General features: G+C 49.2%; 1 protein-coding gene across 8 annotated transcripts in view; it reads right to left on the bottom strand.

The window, feature by feature from the left end:
* The window catches only part of PPIP5K1 (diphosphoinositol pentakisphosphate kinase 1), a 50,225-nt gene that overhangs the window by 32,759 nt on the left and 2,938 nt on the right, over positions 1–14,528 (bottom strand). For 6 of the 8 annotated variants that reach the window (XM_075506551.1, XM_075506543.1, XM_075506546.1 and 3 more), the window contains exons 2-16: positions 12,436–12,605; positions 11,964–12,138; positions 11,341–11,536; positions 11,162–11,252; positions 10,068–10,153; positions 9,684–9,838; positions 8,579–8,680; positions 8,131–8,292; positions 6,945–7,066; positions 6,389–6,490; positions 5,024–5,110; positions 4,500–4,575; positions 3,865–3,974; positions 2,781–2,866; positions 2,243–2,371 (exon numbers count right to left, since the gene is read on the bottom strand). In XM_075506551.1, the coding sequence (XP_075362666.1) occupies positions 2,243–2,371; positions 2,781–2,866; positions 3,865–3,974; positions 4,500–4,575; positions 5,024–5,110; positions 6,389–6,490; positions 6,945–7,066; positions 8,131–8,292; positions 8,579–8,680; positions 9,684–9,838; positions 10,068–10,153; positions 11,162–11,252; positions 11,341–11,536; positions 11,964–12,110 (1,651 nt within the window). In that variant the 5' untranslated portion in view covers positions 12,111–12,138; positions 12,436–12,605. Of the gene's footprint in view, positions 1–2,242; positions 2,372–2,780; positions 2,867–3,864; positions 3,975–4,499; positions 4,576–5,023; positions 5,111–6,388; positions 6,491–6,944; positions 7,067–8,130; positions 8,293–8,578; positions 8,681–9,683; positions 9,839–10,067; positions 10,154–11,161; positions 11,253–11,340; positions 11,537–11,963; positions 12,139–12,435; positions 12,606–14,528 lie in introns of those variants that run through there. The other 2 variants (XM_075506545.1, XM_075506550.1) reach the window with 2 other exon arrangements.

Below are 14,528 nucleotides of genomic sequence, written 5' to 3'. Positions count from 1 at the left end.
CACACCTTAGGGCTCAGCCCAGATTGCTGGTAACAGCACTCCACTTGACCAGAGCTCGGCAGACAGCTCTCTCCTCTCAGGTTTTGGCTCATTACGCTGCAATCTACTCCCTGTACTTCCACTGGCATTGCCTCTCCTGCACACTGTCTTCTCTGGTCTTCCCAGTCTCTTGTCCAAGTCAGTGGCTGATCCTCTCAGCTCCGGGCTTCAGAGACCCACAACAGCATCAGGAAGCCCCCAGCCTTTCTAACTCACCGTTCCCATCTTCAAGAATGGCACACAGGCCTTGCCATGAAGATCCTCTGTCCGCTACTGCTCCTCCTCCTTTAGTCTCTGTGCACTGACAGTCTGCTCTACTTGTTAGCGCCTTGCAATAAGCAACACCACGTGCATCTAGTTTCCTCACCTTTGGAAAGTTTATCCTCACATTTGCTAAAAATGTGCTCTTGAGATCACAAGCATCTGACCTCACAGCTCACCTCCCTTGACCTGCTGGCAACACTCCTCCTAATGCAGCCCAGGATACCATTCGCCTTCTTCGTGGCAAGGGCACGTTGTTGGCTCATGTTCAACTTGGTGTCCACCAGGACCCCCAGGTCCTTTTCTGCAAAGCTGCTTTCCAGCTGGTTGGCCCCCAGCATATATTGGTGCAGAGGGTTGTTCCTCCCCAGAGGCAGGACTTTGCAGTTCCCCTTGTTGAACATCATGAGGTTCCTGCCAGCCCATTTCTCCAGCCTGTCAAGGTCCCTCTGGATGGCAGCCTATCAGCCTCTCTTCCCAGTTTTCTGTCATCTGCAAACTTGCTGAGGGTACACTCTGCCCCATCATCCAGACCATGAAGGAAGATGTTAAAGAGGATCAGACCCAGTTTTCACCCCTGGGCTACACCACTAGTTCCTGGCTTCCAACCAGACTTTGTGCCACTGATCACCACCCTCTGAGCCCAGCCGTTCAGCTAGCTTTCAATCCACCTCACTGTCTGCTCGTCCAGCCCATACGTCATCAGCTATGAGGATGTTACCAGAGACGGTGCCTTACTGAACTCAAAGTAGGCCATAGCCACTGTTCTCCCCTCATCTGAACAAGCCAGTCACTTCACTGTAGAAAGTTACCGGGTTGGTTAAGCATGACTTCCCTTTGTGAATCCATGCTGACTACTCCCAATCACCTTCCTATCCTTCGTGTGCCCAGAAATCATTTCCAGGATTAGCTGCTCCACCACCTCCCCAGGGACCGTGGTGAGGTTGACCAGCCTGCAGTTCCCTGGGTCCTCCTTCTTGTCGTTTTTGAAGCTAGGAGTGACATTTCCTCTCCTCCAGTCCTCAGGCACCTCCCCCAGTCCCCACAATCACTCAAAGATAATCTAGAGTGGCCTCGCAGTGACATCTGCCAGCACCCTCAGCACTCGTGGGTGCATCCCGTGAGGGCTCATGGACTTATGTATGTCCAGTCTGCTTAAGTATTCCCTGACCTGATCATCTTCCACCAAGGGTAACTCTTCTTTATTCCAGAAGGAAATCTTCTCCAATTCAATTTAAATTAGCTTAATTAATTTGAAGTTTAATTAATTTGAAGTTTAATTAATTAAACATACAAGTCAAAGATAAGCAGTATCCAATACTGGTCTCATCGGATCAATACAATAGCAGTGTATTACTTCTGACTCTTTACTTGGATGAAAAAGGCAATCTCAGCCTTTTTTTTTTTTCCCTTTGGGGTCTTGTTGATCTACGTGTGTACTAAATGCTTTTCAGAGTCACAGAATTATGGCAGAGAAAACATGGAGAAATTACCTTCCTATTCTCCTGTCTCCAGGCAGATTATCTGCGTTCCAAGACAGACTTCCTCTGTTCTCTACATCTGACCTAAATTCCTTGTTAATCATACCTAAAGTTTGAATCGTATTTGCTGCATCAGAATGTATCTTATTAGAATGGCTTCTCTTTTTTGAATACTAGCACATTAGTTGAAAGAATGCTACTGTGTTCCAAGACACACTAAAGTTTAACCACGGCAGCAGACGTCTCTAGCCAGCTTAGGGATCTTTGGGTGCAAAACCCACTTGAATTATTTATCCTTACCAGGTCAAGTCAAAAGAACAAAAACAGCGATGACCCGAGTCACACGGGCTGCACACAGCCCACAGATGTCTGAGCGTTCCTCACGCTGGTGCTTAGTCACCCAGGCTGGGCAGCCCGGCACAGTCACAGGACAGGACCGGAGATACATGGACAAAGCTTACCTTGGCCACCAGGGTACATACAGCGAAAGGCTCGCCCCAGCTCTTCTGCCTGGACTCTTCCTGCTGGTGTCAGCTCTCCACCCCACTTAAGCACCAGGAGAAGGGATGGGGAAGACTCTCGGCGAGCTTCTAGGAGACAAACAGGTACTCACTACCTCAGATCTCAAAGCTGAGCTTGCAGGGGGAGAGGAGGGGAGGAAGAAGAGGTTGTCATCAGCACCTTGCAGAGCGTTCTCAACATGAGCTTGACCCAAAATCCCCAGGAACCAAACCAGCAAGTACAAATCAAAGAGTCGCTACTTTTTAAAGGTATAGGCTGACATTCATGAAATTGGAAGCATAAGCCCTGTGACACCATCCAGGGTATATTGGTACAGTACATTATGCATCACTCCAACCCTTCGTATGATGTGAGCAAAAATAAGATATGGGTCACTAATTTTGCTTGCACATCCAGAGGCCTATACAGGTAGGATAGCTGCACACACTCTTGAACACCAGGCTTGAAGATCATGGCAGCAACATCAGGTTTCTTTACCTTCATCTTCACTTGCAGCTTTTGGATGTCCGTGAGGCAGATAGGTCAACTGAACCTTACGGTTAATGCCAGAAAAATGTCCATACCTGTCACAAGGAGAAGGGGGAAAAAAATTTAAACAAATCAACTCCACTCACCCTTTGCCCAGAGGTCCCTAGGCAGCACACAGCAAAAATACAGCACAGGCAAGAGACTTTCTGCTGCAGCACCAATTGCCACAGAACATGAACATTTTTGCCATCTACCTGTGACCTGGCATGCACCCCCAAAAAAAGCCAGACAACTCCCCCAAATGAAATTCAAAGATCTATTTACTTGCCTGCTCTTCAGCTGACAGCACTCTGTGCTCTCATACCCCACCAGGTCTTAAATCAACCTTAGTTAATTTCTATCGACATCTTTAACAAGTGAATTAATGAGATCACAGAACAAAAAAAACGATCTGCCAGCCGCTCTGAGGATAACCACACCTCTAACGAGCAGAAAGAACAGGGAAAGGAATCATAGCAAAAATTCATCCTCTGTGCTCCACAGACATGGCTTGAACACAGCCACCGCCTGCGTATGGTGTATGCCACAGCGAGCTACAGTTCTGAGAGAAACCCTTCTTTTGTTTCTAAGATGCCAACACTACCGTATTGTCTTTTATTTGGGCTGTACAAAACCTAAGACGACACAAACATCTTTTCATGTTTTCCAAGCTCCTTTTTGTTAAACTTTTGGCACCAGGACAACCTTATTTAAAACGAGATTTGTTCCAAATTTATCAAAATGCTTCATATCAGTGTGGTCCCTACAGGACTCCAGTTCCTCTCCCACAGCAAAGGAAGCTCAGTTTTGTCTCAAGTCATTTAGCCAAAAACCAGACACGCTTGGAACAAGAATCAGCAGTGATTTTGATGCTAAGGAGAAAATGTTAAGAGCATGGCACCTTTCATGTACAGCTGCTAACAGGAGATGGAGGAGACTCTGACCTCTGGGTAGCCAGCTGGCCAGGACATCAGCAGCACAGCTTGTTTCTACATGGCACGCTGACCCGCGGCTCTGAGACAAACTCACGGTGCCCCAAGATATGAACCCTTACATCTCCAAGACGCTCTTCAGCTGTTCCAGTTTGGATTTCCTCTCCTCAATCTCACAGTCACTGTGGGTTCCCAGGTCCACCACAAGCTGCCGTGCAATGTCCAGCACTTCCTGTTAGAGAGCAGACAGTCTCAAGCACCCAGCAATTCTGCCTCAGACTCACCACTGTACTCTTGCAAGGCCTCTGGATGGCTTCACTCAGCATCAGGTCCACACAGACATTCATCAGAGACACGTAATTTCGTAAGACACAGCTCAGGCAGGACAAACTTTCACACTGCAGTTTGCTTCATCCCCACCCTGTGCTCCAGCCCTGTTCAGAACGAAGCAGGTGCCTCCAACTGCCCCACTCCCTAGCCTGGACCCATCTTTCACCAGAGGCAACCACAACAGATGGGCAAGCTGCATCAGGTTGTCCCCATCCTACAGTCTTCGCATCAGCCAGGAATAGTTTCTATTCCGCTCTCATACTGTCACCCAGCTGAGTGTGCACGGGGTGGGGAATGAGAATGAGAGCGTTTGTGCGACAGACTGTCGCCCTTTTGAGGGTTTCCACCCTCTCAAAGAATTGCCTCATGCTGGGATCCATATTACCTGCATGTCCCACACAGTAACCCCAGAGAGGACTCCCCTCACCTGTAGCTGCTCTGGTTTCTTCAGCTTCAACTTCCCTGTCTTGTAGCCATCATATTTCTCAAATAATTCAAAGAACCTGGACAGACAACAAAGAACCCTGATCCATTTTCTGCTGTTTCAGTGCTACAAGGACTGTCATCCCTACACATGCATTCATGCTCTCTTCTTCAGGGAGAAGCAGCAGGCCCACTGCCTCCTTCCTGTGCTTCAGAAATTCTGAAAAAAAAACATTTCCAGCTGCAGGTAAGAAAATGAAGCAGCCACTAGCTTCCCATTCTAGTGGGGCACTTCCTTTTGCAGCACCTAGCAGACCTTCACTCTTTCTTCCAGTGTTCACACAAAAGGTGCCAGGATCCTTATGGGGAAAGCGGGCTCCCTCAGCTGGGCAGAAAGCATTTGCTTGAATGGAGCCAGGAAAAACCACTGCCTCCCATGCACTCAGCCCTTCTGCTCCTCCTCTTGATTCAGAAAACGGGCCCTCCTCACTCCCCAGCAGCACAGCATCTTCTTGCCTTGACTCTTACCGGGGATGCTTAACTTCCATCTTCATCTTCTGCTTTGGGGTGCGATCTCCATGCCGGATGACTGCAATAACACAACGAAGCTCCATCCTGGGGAAACACAAGATACACCTGAGAAATGTGCCCCTGCACTCCAGAATTGCCACCAGAAAGCAGTTTTCCATTTTTCTTTCACTTCCATCCTTTTGACAGCTTCTTTCCTCATCAGTAGCAGAACTTCTCCCAGACTAAACCAGGCACAAGTGCCAAGGCTGTAAAAGCAGTCAAAGTTCTGCAGACCCTACCAGGTCATCTGGTTTCCTATCAGGGAAAAGCACCACAGTACCATAATACGAAAGGCAGAACCACATCTGCAGCAGAAAGGACCCGGCTGGAGGTTACAGTATCTACAGAAACAGCACTTTGAATTGTGCCAAGCCTGTTTTCATGCCCAACTTGTGTAATGCTCATAGGACCACGTAGAAAGACCCAGGAAAAAACGTGGTTCAGAAGAATAGTTATACAGCTGGGGTCCTGCCTTCGAGCAACCAGTAAGAGCTGTATGTAGAAAGATCCCATAGCAATAAGCCACCTGCAGGAACCAGTAGTTAGGCTGGCTAATTTCAGAAGGGCTACATGAGTTTGCTTTTTCAGATACGACAATATCCAACTATTTCTTATAGGATCCCAGAGAAACGGGGATCGATTCTACCAGTCTCCTTGTCACAAGGCGTCACTGAAGCCAGCAGCCCTGTGAGCTGTGCAGTGTTTGCGTCTGCCAACTTTTTCCAAATGACCACACCGTAAAGGAAGGATGAATACATATTCTCATTCTACCTTTTCTGTAGCACCTACTTTGTTCACTTCATACAAGTGTACAAGTGTGCTGAGGATCACAAAGAAACTTTTGCCTTTGGTCTTTTAGCCTTATGTGGTGGAAAACTGGTAAGGCCAACAGTATCAAATAAGAGTCTGCCAAGTGCACAGGTAACATGAATCCTTCAGCTAATTGTTTTCCACCCATTTCACTGGCAGCTCAACGTGCATCTTCTCCGAGTACCAGCCTACTGAACAGGGAGCCAGCTACAGCGATGCCCTAATCTGTTTCCTGTGCTGATCAAGAATTTGGGCCCTCCGAAAGCCATGTGAGCAGTTTCCGCAATTCCTTCAATGACTGCTCATCTGCATTCATCAAACCTACGACTAATTTACCATCTATGACCCCTTTCATGTGCACAGCTAAGCCTTTCCACAGGCATTTCAGGTTGCAACCAACACAGCTGGAGAATGCCAGGCTGCTGGTTGGTGGCTGTCCTTTGGACAGGGTTTGCACTTTGTCCCTCATGTAGCCATCACCAGCATTCTTTTGAGAAGACGGCAGATACTCACATGGTGCCTGAAGTTGTGGGGACAATGGGAATGTCTTCTGCCTCTGTTGGGATGGACCAGGGAATATGAAACTGGGGAGCCAATTCCCGCATGATTATATTTCTGGAAGAAGTTAGAATAAAAACTCACAAGCAATTCCAGTCCCTTAGTTCTCCACCTCCTCCTTAGTGGTCCAGCTGAAAGATTTGAAGAAAGCCCAGAATTTCTCCTCACCTTCCTTGCAGAGACACCTATCACACCATGGGCTAGTTAAAGCACCCCAAAGGGACACCAATTTCCCTCACATCACCAATACTGCAGCTGGGCTTAGCATCCAACGAAAAGTCCTGTAAGATACACCTGGCTGTAGACAAAGACAGCTAATGCCAATGCAGGCAGGAGCTCCAGGGTCTAAAAGTAATCAACCCATTCCTCCCAGAGCCAAGCTTTCACCTGCTGAACAAATGTCCCCATATGAACCACCGGCAGACTTGTCCAACATACTGATGAGGACTCCACATCATTTTACTTTGCCATGAGTTACCTTACCCGCTATCAAAACTTGAATTTTACGTACCCGAGGATTTTGGCACAATCATCGTAATACTTCATAGAGTTCTTCACAAAACTGAAGCCGTTCACATCACAAACAAAAGAGTGGCCGTTTGCCCGCAGGAGGTCGAACCCACACACTGTTTGCTGCACGAGGAAGCAGAGGACACAGGACTCAGGCACGCGGTGAGGGACTGCAGCAAGGGGACAGCAGCAAGGGGACAGCAGCTGCCCAGCCAAGCGGGGCGCACACACAGACCCGGCCAGCATACGCTGCCCAGCTCAGCTCCACTGGTGCTGCAGCCGTCCTCAGCTCTATGCCTACCTCGTGAGCCTTGAAGAAGTGTGAAAATACAGCCACTAGCCAGCAGTAACAGGCCCTTCAGAGGAACCCTTACGCCCTCACAGCTCCAGGCCCAACCCACGAGCCTCCAGATTAGCCATCAGGGCTGCCCTCCTACCTCCCAGAGCTCTAAGGGCTTAAGAGAGAGCAGCTCCTGGCTCTCCTGCTCTTGCCTCTAAATCCGACTGTTTTGACGCAGACTGACAAGTATAGACAATAAGCGGTGCAGGAAAAGACATCCATCGCTATGTGGAAAAGGCTACAAGGTAGAACAAGCCCACAGCTGTATCAGCACAACTGCATGGGTTGCAGATTGCAGCAGGGGCAAGCAGGGAAGAAGTAGCCAAGTGCTGCTTCTGCTGACATTGCTGAACATGTCATGTAACCATACCTAGACTCACACACTCACTCTACTGACCTGTAAAATAGAACACAAATGTGCACCAAAGCCAGATCAAAAATAGAACAACAACAACAAAAAGAAAAACCAGAAGAAAAGAAGACCAAGCTTTCCACACAAACACAACTAGGAAACAGTAAAGGCAGGACAAGCGCGGGTCAGATGGACAGCAGCATGCTCAGAATCTGATATTAAATGCTCAGGTGTATGCTGGACACGAGCCACCCGCCAGCACAGAGGGCATTTGCTGCAGGCCCTCCTGCCTTCCCAGTCATCTCTGACCAGCAAACTGCCATGGCCAGCAGGACCAGCTGGACCCAGCCAGCAGAGATGGCAACTGGCATCAGGCGTGGAAAACCGCCACACCAGAGACACATCAGGGTAACAGAGCTCAAGCTTTAACACTGACTGAGATTCGAATCAGACATTCGTGGAGTATCCTGCTTGCACGGGAGAGAAAACACAGACCTTAAAGGCTACACAGACTTTCCGGGCAACTAGTTTCTCCATGGCAGTCAGCATGACTGGGTAACGGATTTCTTTCCCTTCGCTGTCCCGTTCAACCTTCCCATCCAAAGCAGGGGATTTGCGAGCCTCTGCATGGGCATAGTCCGGCCCAACAGTGTACACCTGGGAAGAGAAACAGTTACACCTGACATAACCACCTAGACTAACTGCAGCTTCCAGAAGGTATTTCTACTGCAGACACAGAGAGAAGAAGATCAGATGGTCTTGCGCATTCCTCCTGTTAGGAGCTACAGAACACCCGCTCCCCCCTTTGGGATCCAAGCTGCACAGTCAGCACCTCACAGCTTAAACAAACACTCCAGAATCTAAGCAGGACTAAGTAGGACTGCCCAACCTTCAGCCATCCCAGGCCCGGAGAAGGAAGGAGCTATTCCAGGCTTTTCCTTACCTTGACATCAGTGCCATCTGTAGGCATGAACTCCTCATAAATGTACGAGCCTGTCTTCCTCACACTGCTCTCTGGAGAGTACACACTACTCCGGCTGCCAATCTGAAAGCACAGAATAAACACCTCAGGGAAGAGCGGGGGGGCTCCTTTTCTTAGCTGGAAGAAAAACAAAAAGCATAAGTTTCATCCCATACGTAGAGAATTAGCGGAACGCCTCTCAGAACCCCCAGCTATTACAGCACACTTATTTATGGAGGGCAAAAGAGACTCCAAAACGCAGACAGCAGGTATGTCCTTCTCCAGGCTTTAAAGAGGAGAAAAGTTATTATAGACCATTAGGTTGACTCCAATCACTACAAGGATACGGAACAAAAAACAATGGATAAAGACCTAGAAAGTAAGGAGCCTAGCTAATAAGCAAACGGAAATAAATGATGACAGGTGATAATCAGACCTATTTAACTTCCTTCTAGGACAGTTGACTGATCTTATGGACAGAGGATGAGGTTGTTTTCATTTTTAGTAAGGCTTTGAATACAACCTCAAGTGGCATGCCTGTATGTTAGCTAAGGAAACAATCACTTTAAGATTACTAATGGCAGATGCGTAACTGATTGGAAAAAAGATATATCACAGCCATTAACTGTTCGCTGGCAAAGTGGAGGAAGCGAGTAAGGGCAGATTCCCTGTGGAATCTATGAATAAATACTGCATTTATCACATTTGCAAGCTACACTAAGCTGAGAAGGGCAACAATGATGTTAGAGGACAGGAACATAAAAAAAATCATCTTGACAAACTGAGGAAATGATCTTGAAAAAACAGCATGCAACTCGATAAGGGACACAGTTCTCCATGACTGCTAGGCAGGACGCAGGTCAAACTGAGGATGGGGAAGGCGAAGTCAGCACTACCACTAAAATATGTCCTTCTGCAGTTCCCAAGTAGATGGGGTTGAACTAAAAGTTCTAAGAAGGTCAGATTTCCCCAACACAAAACCTTCCTTTCCCCTTCACCTGCCCCAACACTCCCTCCTGAAGCCACATGGGTCTCAGAGCCACAGATCTGTTGCTTCCAACACCAAAACCGGCGTCCCCCTCCTCACCTTCCGAAAGAGCCGCTGGCTGCCCCCGCCTGCTGACGTCGGGTAGTAAATATACACATTATGGTCTTCAGCACTGACTGGCTTCTCTACAAATGGCTTTGGGAAAACAGCTCCATTTACCTCCACGTGGTCCTCTCCTTCCACCAAGTTGCACTCTGAAGACAAAGCACAGCAGAAGGATGCTAGGAAAGGGTGAGAGCCCCAGAGCCGAAGCCCTTCAGTCCTGGCCAGTCAGCCAGTTTTGCCGTTGGGACCCTTGTCCGCAAAAAACAACAGACTTGTGAATCAGGCCTCTTCAAGCTGATTATCAGCACCTGTTCTCTGCAGAATATCTTAAATAGTACAGTGTGTGAAAATGGCTTTCAGTAGAGCCTGGACACTGACCTTCTGGTCTATCAGGGTCTCGGTTGAGCACAGCATAGCGGGGCAAGTCTATTCCCTCTTCTTGAAGGATCCGATACACTTCACGCCTGTAGAGGACAGAAACAGTGTCAGAAGAGTCTAGAAGGTCCTCAGTACACGCCAAGGGAAAGGCTTCACTCCCACTGATGAAGAACAAAGTCAAACGAACACAAAAAAGCCTCAAGACAGAGCGCAAATATTTCTCAGCACCTGCTCTCCAGATGAGACCTACAGGCTATGGGGCATGCCTCAGTCCTACTCTGGAAAGAGATGTCCCAGAGTAAATCTCTACCTGGCCTAAACATGGATGCTCATTTACCTGCACATGTCCAATCCACAGCAACACACCCAGCACACGCCACCTACCCAGACCTGCCCTCTCAAAGAGTGCCCTGTCACACCCAGCAGCCCAACGCCCCGGCCAGGCAGATGCAGCACAGCCTCTTTTCATCCTGTGTCAGCGGGGAAACTGCAATTCTTTCACCAGTTACACCTTGGGGTGCCTGTCGGCACCCACAGGAACACCGCTCACAACCCAAAGACATGGCAGGAGGTTTGAGGTCTGGTATGAGCCCTACCCATACGCAGCCAAAGCAGTCTGGCTGCATGCACCGAAGTACATGACTGCTGGTGGCCTCTACCAAGAGCTGACCGAGAAGCCTCTTGAAGTGTCCGACCAACATACTCTCCTCAGAATTTGACCTGGCCTTGCTCCCAATTTCTGTCCCAGAACCCCATCCCACTACTTGGCTCTCCTACTTGGAGACTAGTTTTTTTGTCTTAGTCGTGGCAGTCTCGTTCTGTGAGACCTCTTCCACTTCGTACTTCATCTAGCCATTCCTTACAAGACATTTGCAGCAGAAAACAAAACATGCCAAGTCTCAATGGTTTCACCCCCAAATCTATTCCCCTCCATGTTTTGGAGAAACAACCCCTAAAAGCCAGTGGAAAGGTCCCCTTCCTCCCCATCTCACTCATTTGCTTGTGGCCAGAAAGACAAAGTTTGCACAGCATGCTGAGGAGAGGAATCAGACAAAGGAAGAGGGAAGGGGCTTTAGTGGACCGCAGACACCTACCTGTCCTGGATATAATACTGCATATCAAGGTCATTAATCAGAAATGGCTTGCAGAGCTTGGCATAAGCAACCGCTTTATCCAGGGGGAATCCTGAAATACAGGGCGGAGGGGGGGAGAATGAGTGGAAGCTCCCTTGCCCAGATCTCAAGTAGGCTAAGGCCTGCCACAGACTTTTTACCTTTGGAGTGGAACGATATTAGGCAGTCACAAGAGGGCCAGTTCTCCACCGGTTCATTCAGAATAACATCTTCCCCCATAATCACCACTGTGATATACTCAAACTTGCACAGACGCTCCAGAATCTGTGTCATGGGCTTTGACTTGGACTTTTTGGTCATGGCGCAGATTCCAACCACAATCTGCCGTTCAGGTGGCTAAGGGAAGACAGAGATCAGTTTAGTACAGGGTCAACAACTTTACTGAATTTAAACCATAACAGTGTGGAAATGCAGCAATGCAGAACAAACAAGGGATTTTCTTCCAACCTTATGCACTCACAGCTCTTGCTAGACTCAAACCCGTACACACTTCCAGCTCCCACGAGAGTCCACTGGGGGACACCATTAAGGAGCAGCCCAAAACAACTGCTTCTTTGACAGGTAGTATGTACCTCCAATACGACAATGCAATACGTCCTGTCAGAAATGACATTGCCCTTCCCCACGGATGTGCCACGCAGCCTGGTGCCACGTCCCCTGAAGTCCCGACTGCCTGCGGCCTCAGTAGCAACCACACAAACCCTGGCTGAGACCCTGGAATTCTGCACATACGCTCCAACCCAGAACGCCGGGACCTCCTTACCGACTCCTCCTCTTCATCGTCTTCAAAGAAATCGGTTTCGTCCGTCTTCATGTTTGATCCCAGAAAATCTGTCTCATCATCCCTGGAACCAACAACGAACCTGGGAGTGGAGTTCTCTCCCTCACTGGAGGTCGTCAGGGACGACATTGCAGCTTCGGTGGCCGACCATCCCGCTCTGGAATCACAGCATGCAAAAAGGGACAGAGAAGGTCAGATGCAGGGCGAGCCAGGGGCCCACTGCGCTACTGGAAGCAGGTGATGGTGGGGAGGGCAGGGACTAATCTGGCACGAGTGAGCCCAGGGACGTGCTGCCCAGCACAAAGGGAGGGAGCAGGGAGAGACCCTCGGGGTGGGAGGGGATCCGGGATTCAGCATCATTTTAGATAGGCAGCTGCATTGTGCAATTAACTCCTTTGCACCGACTGGGAAAGGGACAGCGTCACCACCAGCACTGAGATCATGTAAACCTTACAATGATGCATGCTCCAAGCTGCTGTCTAAATTATGGAAGGGGACAGTGGACACTCTTGCAGGCTCGTACACCCAAAGACATCAACTGGGACTCCAGAAGTTAGGATGAAGCTTAGGACAGCGACAGTGACTTTCCAATCGCCGATTTTCATCCTTTCAGCTCAAGAAGACCTACAGTAACAGAGAGACCAGTTTGAGAGGCGCATGACTTAGCAGGGAGGAGAGAAAAGGAAGAAGTGACAACTCTTTGGCAGGGAAAGAGGACACAGAGGAAGCATCAGCAGCGGTTTGGGTTGCAGGTCAGGGCTTCTGGGTTTGCAAGCTGGCTCTGATTTACTCTGTGACCAGGGAAGCCGATTATCGGGATACAAGCTACGCTTTATAAACGCCAGGAAAGGAGCGTGTCTTGCACTGTCACCTACAATAGCAGCACTGTCTGCCGCAGAAGTGACAGAGTTTGAATAGGCAGTACGCATGACCTGTACCCACCAAGGACACGGCTGTTCACCTCTGACCATAGCTTCACACACATACATGTCAAGCGGTCGCCCTTACCATGTTTTCCCCAACTATAAAGTGGTGAAAAGCATTCATCCCATGTAAGTAAGTGCAACCTTGAGAAGAGGATGTTGTGAACATCTCATGTGATTAGGTACTTCCTAAAAATGGACCAGAGACACTCTCTACTGCTGCCTCTCATGCTCTCACATGATTTCGAGCATTCCCCAGACTGAGTTACTGTACTTCCTCCTCTTTTGAGCATGCTTCCCCTTACAGCCAGTACACCGTAGGAGACTATACTGCCACATACAGCTGTCAGTTCCCAGTCCCCTGGCAGCTCTTCTCCACAGAGCAGAGGCGGCACACCCAAATGCCATCGGCCTGCTGCCAGCACGGTTTCACGGTAGCTGAGAATGCCCTCACCAGGAACAACGGAGGGAGATTGCCTTAATCCATTCAAAAGGGTCGGAACGGGCCAAAGAAACAAACACACAGAGCAATCCAGCTGCTTGTGAAATCCCTTTGGAAATAAGAGTGGAAAAAAAAAGCATGCCTCCACGCAGAAAGGCTGTGCGCGCTCCCAGAAAGGACAGGACACGTAACAGGTAAGCGCTCAGAGAAAGCACTGGAGCAGAAGCGCATTGGACAAGGTCCCAAACCCATGCTACCAGGCACTGCTTCGACAGCAAGCCCGTCGCCTATCACGCCGCATCTACTGGGGGAGCCGACACCAACCCAACAGAAACCAGAGAGGTGACACTGCAAGCCCGGACTTTGCACCTACCGCACCAAGGCCGATCTCCTCCGCCTGATCCCAGCTCACGCCAGTCTTCTGCGTGTGCACCAAGCCCAGTGCCACCTGCTCCCACACAAGCCTTGAGGCACAGTGCACACCCGGCACAGAAAAGTCCCGATCAGCGAGAGTTAAAGCTGTAATTCACCATCAGTGCTCTCTGCTGGTGGGAGCAACAGCGCTGGCAGATCAGGCTACACAGGCATTTTACTGTGTGCTCCATACAGCCCTGCTATTTCCAGACGAGGACAAGAGCAGGATTCCCGACATGCTCAGGAACCATTTTCATTCCTGTGCCCTGCTGCCTCAGCACGCCAGTGCAGAACGAGACCTTAGCAAGTACACTACCAGCTTGATGGCTGATGATTTAATGGAGTAAACCATGCAAGAAGAGGAGGAGGGTGGTTTTCTCCAATCCCTTACTCTCCCCTCCCTCCTGGAAAAAACAGATCAAGCAGCAGGAAAACCTTTGCCCTAAGAACTAAGAAGGCAACGAGTTCTCTACATTCCTGCTCCTACCCCAGAAAAAAAACCTCTGCCCTGCTCTGTAGCCATTTCTAGAGGCCATAACACGCCATACTCGAACCAGGTAAAAACCTAGAGCCCCACTGAAGCCGATGGCCACTGATGCATCAGGCATCCCCTTGATGTCAACACGGAAAGCCTCATGATCTCAGGCTGTTTCTGGTGTGGGGAAAGGGAGAGGGTATAACCAAAACCTTTTTCAAGCTTCTCTTTAAAGTAGATCCCTTATCTGACTAGATTCATACCAAGAAAGACCACAGACTCTTGATGAAACA

The sequence above is a fragment of the Mycteria americana genome, chromosome 6, assembly GCF_035582795.1.
Source record: "Mycteria americana isolate JAX WOST 10 ecotype Jacksonville Zoo and Gardens chromosome 6, USCA_MyAme_1.0, whole genome shotgun sequence".
NCBI classification, from domain to species: Eukaryota; Metazoa; Chordata; class Aves; order Ciconiiformes; family Ciconiidae; genus Mycteria; species Mycteria americana.
This window is presented reverse-complemented; position numbering and strand designations above follow the sequence as displayed.